General features: G+C 28.2%; 1 protein-coding gene across 3 annotated transcripts; it reads left to right on the plus strand.

Moving 5' to 3' along the window:
* Positions 1-13,116: 13,116 nt before the first annotated feature.
* Positions 13,117-15,310, plus strand: LOC105967635 (E3 ubiquitin-protein ligase RMA1H1-like). 3 transcript variants are annotated; one of them, XM_088811868.1, is made up of 2 exons: positions 13,117-13,351; positions 14,326-15,310. In XM_088811868.1, exon 2 carries the CDS (start codon positions 14,328-14,330, stop codon positions 15,075-15,077), a length of 750 nt encoding a protein of 249 aa, XP_088667994.1. In that variant the 5' UTR covers positions 13,117-13,351; positions 14,326-14,327; the 3' UTR covers positions 15,078-15,310. The 3 variants fall into 3 exon arrangements, with proteins under 3 accessions (XP_088667994.1, XP_088667995.1, XP_088667996.1); XM_088811869.1 differs by lacking the exon at positions 13,117-13,351 and adding an exon at positions 13,385-13,437; XM_088811870.1 differs by lacking the exon at positions 13,117-13,351 and adding an exon at positions 13,396-13,414.
* The last annotated feature ends 710 nt before the right edge of the window (positions 15,311-16,020 follow it).

Genomic DNA, 16,020 nt, shown 5'->3' on the forward strand with positions numbered 1-16,020 from the left:
TCATTTGGCTTAGCATTGGAAAAAGATTTTGCTTGCGTCAAATCTTAGATGTTTCTATCGAACTTTCGAAGGGCGAAAACGTAGAAAAAACTAACTTCAATTACGAAAATGTAGGCATCTACTTTTACTATAAAATAAAATTATCGCAACTGTGAAAATGAAAGAGATGCGCGAACTAATAATATTGCTTATAATTACACCTCTCTTTGTTTCAAACTGACCGTAGCTTTGGAGAAATTTTATCGTTTCATATAGAATTTCAATGATGCACTAATTACTATTTTCTCAAATTTGCACTTACCATTTTAATTAGTGAAGATATAATTAGTGGAATAGAATAAAAGGAAGGGTATTTTAGTCACATTTTATGATTTATTTTATAAATTAACATATACTTATTTTGATGCCGAGGAAGTATTTTCTTCATTTTAGACCCCAAGGTGAACAACTTTTTGCTTTATGGATTTTTATTGTGTTATATAGAAGAATTGCTTTTTATCACTTTTGAAAAGAATTATTGTGTTAAGTTATGCATTTAGAAATCGTTGTCCTCGCCAAGTTTTGTGACTATGTCATTTGTTTTTTCTTCTACAACTATTCAAAGTTTCATTAATTACCATCGATCTAGAAGTAATCTAAAAGTTTCATTAATTACCATCGATCTAGAAGTAATCTAAATTTCACGATAAAGAAAAAAATGTTGGAACATTCAATATTTGATAATTTATTTTATTCCATATTATATGTCAATTTATACTTTTTATGCTGCGTTAATTATATATTTTTAATTATACATTTATTAACTCTCCAACACTATATCTGTCTATTAATTAGTGAACAAATGATATTTTGATCTATATATATCTATATTCTTATCGTTATTGAGATTCTTAAAACTTGTGTCACGGTGCAAAAAGAGAACAATTTAGAAACAAAGGGAGTAATATAATCCGTGGCCTCCAATTACTATATTGCCATCATTGGTAAAATAAAATTATCTGTAAGGCTGTAACCTTGTTGCATTGCTTCGGTTATATAAACATATATCTTAACTATCCATTTTTTTTGCCAGTTTCTTGGATTAAAAAAATGTTTAATTTGGTCTACTCGAGGGCATAATAGCCAATGGTTTCTTTTCGTCAAATCAGCGTACAGTAACCTGATTTTGGTTGTTGGTTTGGGAATTTAAAACTTCATTTTTCTTTTTTCATGATAATATTAATATTATTATTACATAACCAATGGATTTTGACAACATTTAAAAACAACCTAATTTTAGGGTTTGTTCTGTGTGGAATCTTTCTTCTTTTCGACATCTCCTTTGAATATTAGACTTTTCCGTTTTCCTCCTTTTTTTTTTCTTTTTTTTATTTTTTATTTTTTTTTATTTTAATTATGATAGTGTAAAAAATCCACTACACACTGGATAAATTTTCGTACTCGTACAATATTTGACAAGTTGAACATAAAAAATATCGAAAAAATAATTAAACTCTTGATTTTGCCTGTTCAACTACATCATACATACCAGCAAATGATAAATTTATATCTTTTTTCGTGAATTGGCCACAAGAAGCAAACAACGTAACTAAAATGGGATAAATCACATATAATCCTCCACGTGTTAAAGAAAACGCGACAAAAAATCTTATTACTTGTTTGCTTTGTCTTGCAAAATTTTGTTGTTGCGAGTAACGTACACACATAATGGATTTAACGTAAATGAGTTTATTACACAATGAAATGGAATTCGATGTAAATGTTTCTAACAAAAGAAAAATGAGTAGCACTTTAGAAAAATTCTCTTTTTTTTTTTCTTCTCAGAAATGAAAAACTAATTTCAATTTTGTTTCGAAAAATCAAATTTTGGAATTTCGGAAATTGAAATGAAAAATAAGATCGAATTGAAATTTGATGAATTCCAAGATTTTGTTCCAACTTGCATCCACCATACATGTGATAATGAAGAACTTTTCTACTAATAATTAATATAATGTTAAATAAATTAGTCAACTCTAGAAATTCAGATGGGGTATCTCTTGTTCTCTAGTTTATCTCAATAATCTGACGTCGATTGTTTCTGTTCGTCTCACTAAATATTAAGCGATGAACCTTATAATATAAAAGAAAAATAAAATTAAGTGACTTCTTTTTTAAATACTCCCTCTGTTCCACAATAACTGTCTCTTTTTAAAAAGGGATTTTTATGCAAAAGTCCCCAACCAAGCATGTTTATTATTCTAGGTATAGGGGACATATCTCTTTCACTAATAAGCCCATCCCTTTAATATTTATTATAACTAAAGGAAACATTCATGTATATCCCAATATTACCCTCAATCATTTATACCCAATTCTTAATTGTAATCCAAATTAATCAATTTTGTCCATAAAAGTTCAATTTTGACCACAAAAATTCAATTTTGACTTTTTTTTGGAGTATAATTTAATATGCTCCAATTTCATCATTAACTTAATTTAATCTCAATTTGACCCCGAATTTCACAAATTATTAAATTTTGACCCAAAAAATTTTTTTTTTCAAAAAATTTTTTTTTTTCAAAAACTTTTTATTTGCCGCCGGATTCCGGCGTTGACCGGCGGTCAACGCCGGTCTCCGGCGTTGACTTTTTAAACTTTTTTTTTTTTTTTTTTTTTTTTCTTCCGGAATTTTTTTCCGGATTCCGGCGTTGACCGGCGGTCAACGCCGGTCTGCGGCGTTGACTTTTTTTTTTTTTTTTTTCTTTTTTCTTTTTTTTTTTCTTTTCTTTTCTTCCGGATTTTTTCGCCGGTTTCCGGCGGTCTCTTTCTTTAGTGTTTTTTTAAGTTTTTTTTTTTTGTTTGGTTTGTTTTGTTTTTCTACGCCCGCCGCTACACGTTGACCGTAATTGTGCTGTCACTGACAGTAATTTAGCGTATTTATACTGTCAATGATAGTTAATTAACGTAATTGTACTGCCGTTGACATTACATTTATGTAATTGTGCTGCCGTTGACAGTAAATTAATGCAATATTATATTTTTTTATTTATTATTATTTTTTTTTATTTTTTTTGATTTGTTGACAAGTCAACGTAATTATATTACTGTCGTTGACAGTAAAATAACTGTAAACACAATAATATTACTGTCAACAACATCAATATTATTATTTTTTTGGGGTGTTTGTTTTGTTCGAGTTATTCACGAAGTAACGTAATAATATTACTGTCTACTATTGTAATATTACTGTTGCTATAGTAATATTACTGTCACTCACAGTAATATTAATTCTTTTGGTTTTTTTTATTTTGTTTACATTTGTTGAACGGACAACATAGTAATATTACTTTATTATACAATAATAATGAATTTTGTTGTGTTAATATTAATGTGCTAGAGATTAATATAGCAATATCAATGTGTTAAACTATAGTTTAGTTAATTTTACTGTGTTTAACAGTAATATAGTTAATATTACTGTCATTCACAGCAATATTGCTGTTTAAACGGAAAAAAAAGTTACAGAAAAAAAAAAAAAAAAAATAAAAAATTAAAAAGTCAACGCCGGAGACCGGCGTTGACCGCCGGAATCCGGAAAAAAAAATCCGGAAGAAAAAAAAAAAAAAAAAAAAAAAAATTAAAAAGTCAACGCCGGAATCCGGAAAAAAAATCCGGAAGGAAAACAAAAAAAAAAAAAAAAAAAAAATTAAAAAGTCAACGCCGGAGACCGGCGTTGACCGCCGGTCAACGCCGGAATCCGGCGGGGAAAAAAAGTTTTTGAAAAAAAAAAAATTTGTGAAAAAAAAAAAGTTTTGGGTCAAAATTGAATAATTTGTGAAAGTTGGGGTCAAATTGAAGTTAAAGTAAGTTAAGGATGAAATTGAAGCATATTAAAGTAAGAGGGGTTATTTTAGTCCTTTACATAAATCTGGACCATGTGTGGACTTATTGGTAAAGGAGAATATTGTCTGGATCTCTTTATGAATAAGTTCCCACTGATGGGCTTATTTGTAATATCCCCTTTTAAAAATATTTTTGTTCCATATTATCTGTCACTTTATATTTCCAATACTGCATTAAATGCATATTTCCTGTTTTAACCTTATTAATGGAACTCTATTCATTAATTTTCTTTTATAAATCATTAAATATTAAAGGTTGTTTTAGTAATTTTTATATGATTTTTCTAAAATCAAGATATATTTATTGAGTTTCTTAATCTTTGTGAAAAGTGAAAAGTGACACTTATTTAGGAACGGAGGGAGTATAAAATAAAAGTGACTCATGAACTCATATAAAAATATTAAATTAAAAATATAGAGTGGCTTCCCTCTCACATTCACACACAAGTAGACAACTCTAATCATTTAACCTATTAAATGTGGTGTGGCCATTTGAATATTTCAAACTAACTCATGTTATAGGTGGGGTTATATTAATGTTGACCAATATTTCATTTTATAATTTTTATGACATTTCAATTCAATTCCTTTAAAACTACATAACTTACCATTAAACACTTCAACGCATAACTAATGAAATAAATCAATCGATTTTATACTAAATTCGATACGAATAATTTCACAGATAAATGTTCAATATTCAACTAGATCGATGTATTTATACATTCACATATGTGTATCTTATTATGTATAAATCAATGGTGTAGTATCATCCAGTATATCTCATCGGGCACGTAGCGTTTACGAAACAGAAAGTAAACTACTTTTTGCACTTTATTCCTTGTTATTGGGTGGGCCACGGCAAAATAAAAAAAGAAGAAAAAAAGAGAAGAAGATGATATCAAAAGTGATAGTTGAGGTGGCAATTCTAGTTCATCTTATCTATTTATCCACTTTCCACCACTTGGCATATACGTCAAGCATTTGTTTGATGTGATTTTATTTTATTTTATCGAATAATGGATTATAATTAATTAACTAATTAATTATTGATAAGGTCGTTTGTCGATTTGTTTCTGCTGTATAATAAGATTTAACTCATGAATTGATGATGTTAAGTGGAATTACTAATTAAGTGTAAATATTGAATTGACACTAATAACAAGTTTAAATAGTATTAAAACTAAAATCATTGGCATCCAATGTTATCGATGTTTACTCAGTACATTTATATAGTTGGCTGCGAATTCCTTCATTAAGAAAAAACGAGAAAAAAAAGTCACTCATTGTTATCGATGGGTGTGTTAGTTCGGTTCCTATTGCACAAGTCTAAATAAAGAAATATAAACTTTTTAAATCTTAATAGTACTTGTATTGTAACTACTAATTAGTGTGAAGTAATGGTTATATGAAGTTTTTTGCGTAAGAATTCAGCATGACTCTAATCTTTGATGAAATAATGAGTTTTCGTGTAAGAATTTAGTTGAATAACTATGTTTTGGAAAGAGAAAAAAATCTAACCAATAAATAATTTAACTTCAAATTTGGGATGTAAGCATTTCAGAATTTGTTAAATACTTTACGAATTCAGTTATTAAAATATAAATAAATATAAATTCTAAGTTGACAATATATATTTTCATGAAAATTTATATATATATATATATATATATATATATATATATATATATATAGTTTATATCTCTCGTATAATTTATATATATTAGATAGTATACTAGAGTTGGGCATGAGTCGGTTTTATTGGCCAACCGATACACTTTTGACCATTTTTTTAGTTGATAACCGATAAGTAACCAACTCGCATAATTGAGTCAGTAATTTTAAACGACCCATGTATAACTAGATTGATCGGTGATTAATATTTCGGTTAATTCAAAAGTCAGTTGGTCGGTAATATCAGCTAACTAACTTTTTTTAATAATAAAATTTTATTATGAATACAATTCTTATTTTCTTAAAGTTCATATAATATATAAAAGAATTCAAAACTGCAAAATAAATTTATAAACCTCTACGTACTATTTTTATTTTATAATTTTTATTTCATATTCTTCGTTATATATTTACGTATTGTAAAAATCTAGTAAAATAGACTACTAATTTTATACTTAAAGATATTTGCAAGACAAGTTGCCGGAAATTTTGAACATCTTTTAAATATTAAAAAATTCTTATTATTGTAAAATAAAAAAATATCAATAAAGAGAGGCCGATAATACCAACCAACCATCTCATTGTTTACCTGATAAAATCAGTTGCCACTTGCCACCCATTATGTGATCCATAATTGTTGGGGCCGATAATGATTTTCAATATTCAGCAAAATTAGGTGATCGGGTCGGACATGTAATTGGTCGATAATTCGATCCGATCCATACACAACCCTAGACAATACTACCATTTCTTATACCTCTAGCGCCTCACTAACTAGCGAAAAATTCAAGTCAAAATCATCCTTTGATATACCCCTGAAAAAGGTAAGAGTACTATATTGCCCTTATACGCAATTTTTGCCTAAACGCATTTATCATTTTCGTTGAATATTTTTTTAAATTTTTTTTTTCAAGCTATTATATTTATAAAGAAAAAAATCTAAAAATTGAAATTATAAAATAAAAGATTTTATTTTCTTGTAAGTACATCTAAACAGTGGGTAATGTACATTGTAAAGTGAAAGGGTAAATTTAGAATAAATAAATGGGTTGATCTACATAAAATAACTAGAAAGAATTCTCACTAATAGACTATATAAATACATATTGGTAATCTACATCATACGATAGGAATTAGTGAACTAAAATCCCCCTTTCAACCGAGTTTGTGGCAATGGATCAATTCCTCAACATAAAATATTTTTCCTTCGAAAATTCATGTATCTAGAAGTTTCCAGATAGCATATTTCCTTAGAACTGAAAAGAAGCTTCTAGATGGAATTGAATTGGAATTGGATTCAACAACATTGTTATCTTTTTTATTACACGTGTAAGACCACGATCTTGTAATAATTTTAATTTTATTTTGATTGGCTGTAATAATTTTGAATTTTCAGATTTAACTCGTGATCGACTGATTCCATTGGTTTTCTCTGATATACCAAAGTCTCGGTTAGAAAAATAAGATTCTTTAGGGCAGAATTTCAATTCACTCTAGACATTCTTTTTCAAATAATCTATATAATATATAAAAGTTGAATTCCATAGCTAATTGATTGACATTTGGCAATTTCAATTGATGACATGTCTTCAATTTCATCCCAAGTGGCGAATTGATTGGTGGAAATAAATCATCAAAAAACATGTCATCATTTTCTAAAATTAAAGGTAATTAAATATATTTAATTATTTTATTAATATATTTATATCCTACCATTTATAAAATGCTCTAAATATACCAACTTTCTTGGAAATCCTAAATAAATTTATTTTTTAATGTAATTTTATAATTAATTTAATTTGTATTTAGTTACATTCGATTTAAAATCTTCCCTTATTATAATTGCATAATTGGTGGTGTTACGATTTTTCTTTAATTTTAATTCATAAACTTGAATTTATTAACAAAAAATATTGCAGAATAAGTTATTTGATATTATACATTTTACATGAACATGACTAGAGAATATGTATTTTTTTACTAATTTAATATTATATATTAATATTATCTATATAATATATAAAAGTTGAATTCCGCACCTAATTGATTGACATTTGTCGATTTCAATTGGTGACATGTATTCAATTTCATCCCATGTGGCAAATTGATTGGTGAAAATAAATCATCAAAAAACATGTCACCATTTTCCAAAATTAAAAAGATATTAAATTATTTTATTATATATTTATATCATACCATTTATAAAATGCTCTAAATATATCAACTTTCTTTTAATTTAATTTTAATAGTAATTAATTAAATTTAAATTTATTTAAATTCAATTTAAAATCTTCACGTATTATAATTGTATGATTGATGGTGTTACGAAAATTTTGTATTTTAATTCATAAACTTGGATTTATATAAAAAAATATTTCAGAATAAATTATTTGATATTATATATTTTACATAAACATGACCAGAGAAAATGTTTATCTTTTTTACTAATTTAATATCATATTCGTAATTACCAAAATTTCCCTCATGTTTGTTTTCGTCTTACATCGACCCCCTTACGGTACGATTATTCACGGATTTTTTTTTATTACGTGAAATATTCCCCGAAAAATGCAGATTATACCCTGCACAAGATATTTGTTTATGGTACTTTTTAAAGACAAAAATTACCCTGAGGGGGACTTTTCATGAAATATTTATTCTTCTTAAATAACATCGCTTCACAACTTTTTAGTATTACTATTATCTCCCCTAAGGCTAATTTTGTATTTACAAAGTAAGATAACAGAAATGTCACGTCTTTTGGATATTACATGGAATAAAAAAGATTCCGTAAACTGGGGGTACTTTCCGTAATTTAGCCTAAGTTCATGAGGAGTTTCGCAATTTATCCTATTAACAACGATTATCGTTCTTTTCACGTCTTAACGTTTGCTTATACCCTTATACAATTTTAAATAATTTTAATGTCAACTTGATAATATAATTAAATATCAATTTCTAATATATTTAATATGTGTTTTTGATGTTTGTGGTACCACACATAAGGAATTTGATATAAAAGTTGCGAGATTGAATAAAATTGTTTTTATACAAAATAATAGATAATTGCAAACACATTGATGCAAAATCAGAATTAGGATTGTGATTAGTATTAACATTAGAATTAGGATTATAATTATTATTCTTTGAATTAGTATTAGTATTAATACTATATATAGTTAGGATTCGGATTAATATAGTATTATAATTAATATTAGGATTAGGATTATCATTATGATTATGATTAATATTAGTAATTGAATTGTAATTAAGATTATGATTATTGATTAGTACTACAATTAGTGACATGTATTCGTATTATAATTATGATTAGTATTAGGATTAGGATTATGGTTAGAATTAAAATTAGAATTATAATTAGAATTAACATTAGCATTAGCATTAGTATTATTAGTAATAAAATTATTAGGATTATAATTAATGTTAGAAATAGGTTTAGGATTAGAATTATGATTAGGATTAGAATCATGATTAGTGTTATGAATAGGATTAGGAATAGGATAAAATTTGGATAATATTAGTATTACAATTATAACCAGCATAAGCAAATCCAGATTAACATTAACATTAAAATTAGTATTAGCATTAGAATATGTACATTAGCATTAACATTAACAATATTAACATATTAGTATTAGAATTAATATGAATATTAAGATTAGTATTAGTATTAGTATTAATATTAGTATTAGTAATAGTATTAGTAATAATATTAGTATTAATATTAGTATTAGTAATAGTATTAGTATTAATATTAGTGATAATATTAGTTTTAATATTAGTATTAATATTAATATTAATATTAATATTAATATTAGTCTAAATATCAGTATCAATATCAATATCAGTATCGATATCATTATCGGTATCGGCATCAGTATCGGTATCAGCATCGGCATCGGCATCGGTATCGATATCAGTATCGGTATCAATATTATTATCAATATCAGTATCATTATCATTATCAGTATCGGTATCAGTATCAATATCAGTATCATTATCATTATCAGTATCAGTATCAGTATCAATATCAGTATCAGTTTCAATTTAAGTATTCGTATCCGTATCAGTATTAGTATCAGTATCAATATCAACATTTGTATCAATATCAATATCAGTATCAGTACCAATATCAATATCAATATCAGTATCGATATTAGTATCACTATCAGTATCAGTATCAGTATTAGTATCAGTATCAATATTAGTATCAATATTAGTACGAGTATCAGTATGATTGTGAGTATCAGTATGAGTATGAATGTCATATTAGTATGAGTATCAGTATTAGTATAAGTATCAGAGTATGAATATTAGTATTAGTATTACTATGAATATCAATATGAGTATCGATATTAGTATCAGTATCAATATCAATATTAGTATTAGTATTAGTATTAGTATTAGTATTAGTATTAGTATTAGTATTAGTATTAGTATTAGTATTAGTATTAGTATTAGTATTAGTATTAGTATTAATATTAGTATCAATATCACTGTAATTATCAATGTAAGTATCAATATTATTATTAGTATTAGTATCAGTATTAGTCTTATTAATTCTTAGTATTAGTATTAGTCTCAATATGAATATTAGTATTAATTTTAGTTTTATTATTAGAATTAGTATTAGTATTGGTACGAGTATGAGTATGAATATTAGTATTAGTATCAATATTATTATTAATATCAATTATTATTAATATTTGTATTAGTATCAGTATTAGTATTAGTATTAATATAAGTATTAATATTAATATTAGTACCAGTATTAGTACTAATATTAGTATTAATATCAATATTAGTATTAGTATGAGTATTAATATTAGTATTAGTATTAATATCAATATCACTATAATTATCAATGTAAGTATCAATATTATTATTAATATTAGTATCAATATTAGTCTTATTCTTAGTATTAGTATTAGTATCAATATGAATATTAGTATTAGTATTAGTTTTATTATTAGTATTTGTATTAGTATTGGTACGAGTATGAGTATTAATATTAGTATCAATATTATTATTAGTATCAGTATTAGTATCGGTATTAATATTAGTATTAGTATTAGTATTAGTATTAATATTTGTATTAATATTAATATTAGTACCAGTATTATTACCAATATTAGTATTAGTATTAGTATCACTATTAGTATTAGTATTAGTATTAGTATAAGTATTAGTATTAGTATTAGTATTAGTATTAGTATTAGTATTAGTATTAATCGAATTAGTATTACTATTGATAACATTACTGGTATCAGTATTGGTATCGGTATTGGTATCCACATTGGTATCAGTACTGGTAGTGGCGTATACATCATATCTCTTTTGCAATATTTATAAGTTTTATTGTTGTTTGAGTAATGTTCATCACTAATTGATTGATGTTACCTTAGTTATTTTGCAGAAGATGCACATGGTGTAGTAGATTTCAATCCAAGAAATAGAGTTATACCATATGTTTTAAATGATTCACTTAATCTTGCAGAAAATTCACATGGTGTAGTAGATTGCAATCCAAGAAATAGAGTTATACCATATGTTTTAAATGATTTCACTTAATCTTGATATCGTGTTTTGCACGCTTCATGTTTTTTTATTTGTAATATTTAACTTTATTTCATATGTTAACTCTAAATTAAGAGATAAAGTTTATGTTTTTTATTTCCTTCCATTTTGTTTTACTTAAATTGGTATTGTTATAAAGAGATAGTCGTTTACGTAAGTTTATTTTTCTCATTTTGAAACTGACCTCCGTGCAACGCACGGGTGAAATACTAGTATTCTTATAAAATACGTTCTCAAAAAACGAATTAAATGAAAATTGAATGGATTTTGACTTCACAAGAGGTATTATCTGCCGGACATACATTTTGATTTTTCAATTCCATATATTTCAAAATTAAGAGCTTTTGAGATCCTACATCTGATAATATATAACTTTGGATCCATACGACGTAACACACATAAAATATGTGGATGAAAGTGAGAGGGAGTCGTTCAATATACGTGTACGGTGAGAATAATACACATAATGTATATCAACTAGCGTAGGTTAATTGTAATAAATATTAATTAGGTACAAAGGTCTTTTATTGCGGGATAAATTGCTCGACTTGAAATTTTAAATTCATACGAATAAAAATAACCACTTTCTTTCAAACTTACAATTATCCTGTACAAATTAATTAATTAATGTAATATTTTAGTTTTGTGAAAGATAACTACAACAATACTCACCAATTATGTATTGTCTGATACACGCATTCTTTTATGTGTCAAATTTACCTACTAATTAAATGAGAAGTTGTTTCGTAAAAAAAATACTTAATTGAGAGGAGATATAGTTATCTAAACATAAAAGATTTTTTTCGTAATTTGACCTTACTTCAGAAAATGGCCGTACTTTACGGTTTTATAAAATGTAGTTAGAAATTGAATCTTCAGCTATAGCATACTTATTAGTATAAAATGCAGTTACAAAATTGAATATTTGGGGGATCCATAGTTTAAACAAATGATGTGCGTATAGCAAAATAATTTAATAATGGAAGATTTTTAAACATTTTTTTAGTTTTATTCTTATTTTTAGGCTAAAAACAATATTGTCTCCGATATAGTTGACTTTGAGAGCAACGTGGTGGCATTGCCACGTCCATAGTTATTCGTAATTATCTAAGTTTGATAGGGTAAATTACAATCACCCCTAAGGTATGGTCAAATTACGAAAACCCCCTTTTTGTTTAGATAATTACAACAACTCCCTTAATTCTTCAAATTTAGTGGAATCTTCGAGATTATATGGAATATTATCACTTTTGTACCCGTTTTATCCCATTCGAACTCTACATTTTGAAACAAGATGATCATAATATGTGTTTTTTGGCTTGTATATATCAGATTGTGGTCCATCAGAAAATGTATTTTTACACAAAACGAGTACAAACTAGAGCACATTCCACGTAATCTAGATGATTATGTTGAATTTGACACCATAAGGGTGGAGGTGTAAGAAAAAATCATAGTTGAGGGGTAGAAGTAATTATCCGAACAAGAGGGGTATTTTTCGTAAATTGACCATACCTTAGGGGGTGTTTGTAATTTACCCAAGTTTAATATAATAAAAGTTTACATATTTAAAAAATTATAAAGTATAATTAATAATATACAAAACCTTTTACTTTTTCCCCGTACCTTAAAAGAAAGTGAAATAATAATATTTAATATGAAACGAGATATTAATAATTCTCAAAATAGAGAAACGGAAAATTTTAATAAAAAAAAAAAAAAAGCCAACTTTTCCATTTATAATTACGATAATGGCAAGTGAGAAAAGGACTTGTTATTCACTTGCTGAAATAAAATATTAATATTACTTTCTTGCGTTTCATTTTTAAATTTAAATACATATCTTCCATTGGTTTAGAATAAAATATTGATTGATATTACAGAAGGGGAAATCTTTCCATAGGCGCGTGTCATTCACATCCCACACTCCTTCAAATGAACCCTTTTTTTTTTTCTTTTTTCTTTTTATATTATTACCCTCAGCCACCGGCACAATAGCTCTCCCTCTTTATATATCTCTCTCCCCAAATCTCTCTTCTCTCTCTCTCTACACCCAATACTTTATCCAGTCGTTCGATTTCTCGATTTTCCTGCGTTTGCTCTCAACCAACGCCTCTTTCTCTCTCTAAAAAAGTGTTCGATCAAAATCTTCTGTTGTAGATTTGATTTCCGTTCTCCTCTCCTCGTTTATACCGGTATGTTATCTCTCTCTCTCTCTCTCTCGATTGCACTTCTCTATGTTTTATTCGTGTTTTCAGGTTTAGATTTTCCTCGTATATTGGTACTAGTTTTCGCGATTGATCTGTTGCAGTAGCTCCGGCATTTCAATTTTGTGTTTTTTCTTCTCCATCTCGATGGATTTTTTTTTTTTTTTTTTTTTTTTTTTTACAAATTCGATTTTTTCAATTGATGATTTGAGAGGAAACTTGGATTGCTTTGCTGCGTTGGTACCGCAAATTTTGTTTTGGGCGGTGGTTCTGGCCGCCGTGGCGGCGGCGTAACGCTTTGTTCCATTCCCCGCAATAGATTAAAGGATATGCTGATAGCTATAGAAATTCCTCCATTAATTGACTAGTTCGCCTTGCCTTTGAGCTTTGATTTTACACATGAATCAGTTATCAATTTTATTTATTTATTTATTATTAATTTTTTTTTTTTTTGTGTGGTTCTGGGTTTATAAAATGAAATAAATTTTAGGTTTTTAGGTTCGTTCACTATCAAAATTCCATTTTGTTTTTAAATTAATCCTGATTTGCTTCATTCTGGTTAACTATCCTCTTTTGGTTAGTCAATCATCTTGGATCCTTATGGAGGTTAACTATTAAGGATGGCCTCTTGGTGTTTCTCTCTCTTTCTGTTCTCCTCTCTCTCTTAGACCAGCTATCGAATACGATCTTTCTGTATCAATCTATTTTCTTGTCCTTAATCTAGCAAAGATATTGGAGTTATCTATGTAAAACATTGTTATTCGACATCACCGGATTTGGCATCTTTGAAAGTGTTCCCTTTTCCTTTTTGGTTGTCGATTATTATAGTTCAATGTAAACTTGGCTGTATTTAAAAAGTCGGATTTTTTTTTTCTTTTTAGGCCTGTTAAATTTCGTTTATTGGAGATATGTCAATCATCGTATTGTCCTGCACCTAATATATATATCTCCTCTTTCTGCAGTTATGGCTTTTCAGCGAAACTTCGGTACCCCTACAATGGATTTCGGATCCAACGGGGAAGTCTCACACAAACAAAAATGGAATTCATTATCACAGTCATCAATGGTGGCAGAAAATTTAAACGGATGCTTCGATTGCAATATTTGCTTAGACTCGTCTCATGACCCTGTCGTCACACTCTGTGGCCACCTCTACTGTTGGCCATGCATATACAAATGGCTCCAAGTTCAAAAATCCTCATCCGAAACCGACAAAAGACCAAAATGCCCTGTTTGTAAATCACACATATCGACCTCGTCACTTGTTCCTTTATACGGCCGAGGTATGTCCGATTCTGAAGGCAAGAAACCTCAATTCGATTTGGCCATACCCCACCGACCACCTGCACTCGGTGTGAACGCCTTGCTGGCTTCTTCTGACTTGAACCAGCGAAATAATCGAAGCCCGTTACAGTTACAGCCGCAAAATCGAGAATTTCATCAAGAGCAGTACTTTTCTCATCCGTTTGGTGGCATTACGTCGACCAGTTTGTCGAGTCCTACGGTGATTATGGTCGGTGAAATGGTGTTTGCTACAATATTTGGGAGTTCGGACACGAGTTTGTTTGCTCACCGGTATTCGAATTCGAATTCTTACTCAGTTTATGGAAACGACAGCCCCAGGTCAAGGATGCTAGAAAACGAGGCGACGTCGCTCAACAGAAGGTGCATCTTCCTCTTCTGCTGTCTTGTTTTGTGCCTTGTTCTGTTTTAGATTTTATTTTTCGGTTTGTCTCCATTGTTGGATAGCTATGTACAGATTTGTGAGACTATGCTGAAAAGCGGTCGGAATGAATGTAGAGTAGGTATGTATATCGTATATGTAGTTTTCGAAGAACTCTTTTTTCGTACAGATCAATGATTCCTTCGGGATATGAGGTTTTTCGCCTGTGCGTGGTGAAATGTATTGTATTATTGGAACAATGGAATCTTTATTATATTTCGAAATTGTTCTTTAACAATGTAATATTATTAATCAGCATATACTTACTTCACTGGTAAATTGAGCTAGCTTGTAACATTTGATTTGACTGTATATATAGCTGATAGTTTGTTTAGTTACTTAAGGCTTAATTGACTCTTCAATGGAATGATGATGCCATATCATTTTGGGTGTGAACAGAGGATAATAAGGGTAAATTACAACATCCTCCCTCTGATAAAGTATATTTACGAAAAACCCTCATTTTTTTAAAATTACATCCAGTCCCCATGCAGTTTGTAAATTACTTACATCCACCCCCTAAAAAAGGGTGTGATGGTGAAAAATCAACAAATTGCAGGAAGTGGATGTAATTATTGAACAATGAGGGGGGGGGGGGGGGGGGGGGGGGGGGGTTTCGTTGATAGTCTTTACCTCAAGGTGGCGATTGTAATTTATCCAGATATTGTAGGAAATATCTACACCAAATCTCTGCATGTTCATTTCACAGTGTGAAACAATTAATACTTTATTTTTCTTTGTACTAAATCTCATTATCCTTTGATAAATAATGCAATTAATTGATAGAGATTTGGTGCATGTCTTCATTAGATTTGATGGGAATTTTCTTTAACACAAGGGGAGTTTATGTAATGATAATTTTATTCATTTTTTAGTATAAAGCTTTATTTAATATCAAGTCCATCCCACATTTGTTATGCAAAAAAATTAGCAA

The sequence above is a fragment of the Erythranthe guttata genome, chromosome 13, assembly GCF_056151865.1.
Source record: "Erythranthe guttata isolate IM_541 chromosome 13, IM_541, whole genome shotgun sequence".
NCBI lineage: Eukaryota > Viridiplantae > Streptophyta > Magnoliopsida > Lamiales > Phrymaceae > Erythranthe > Erythranthe guttata.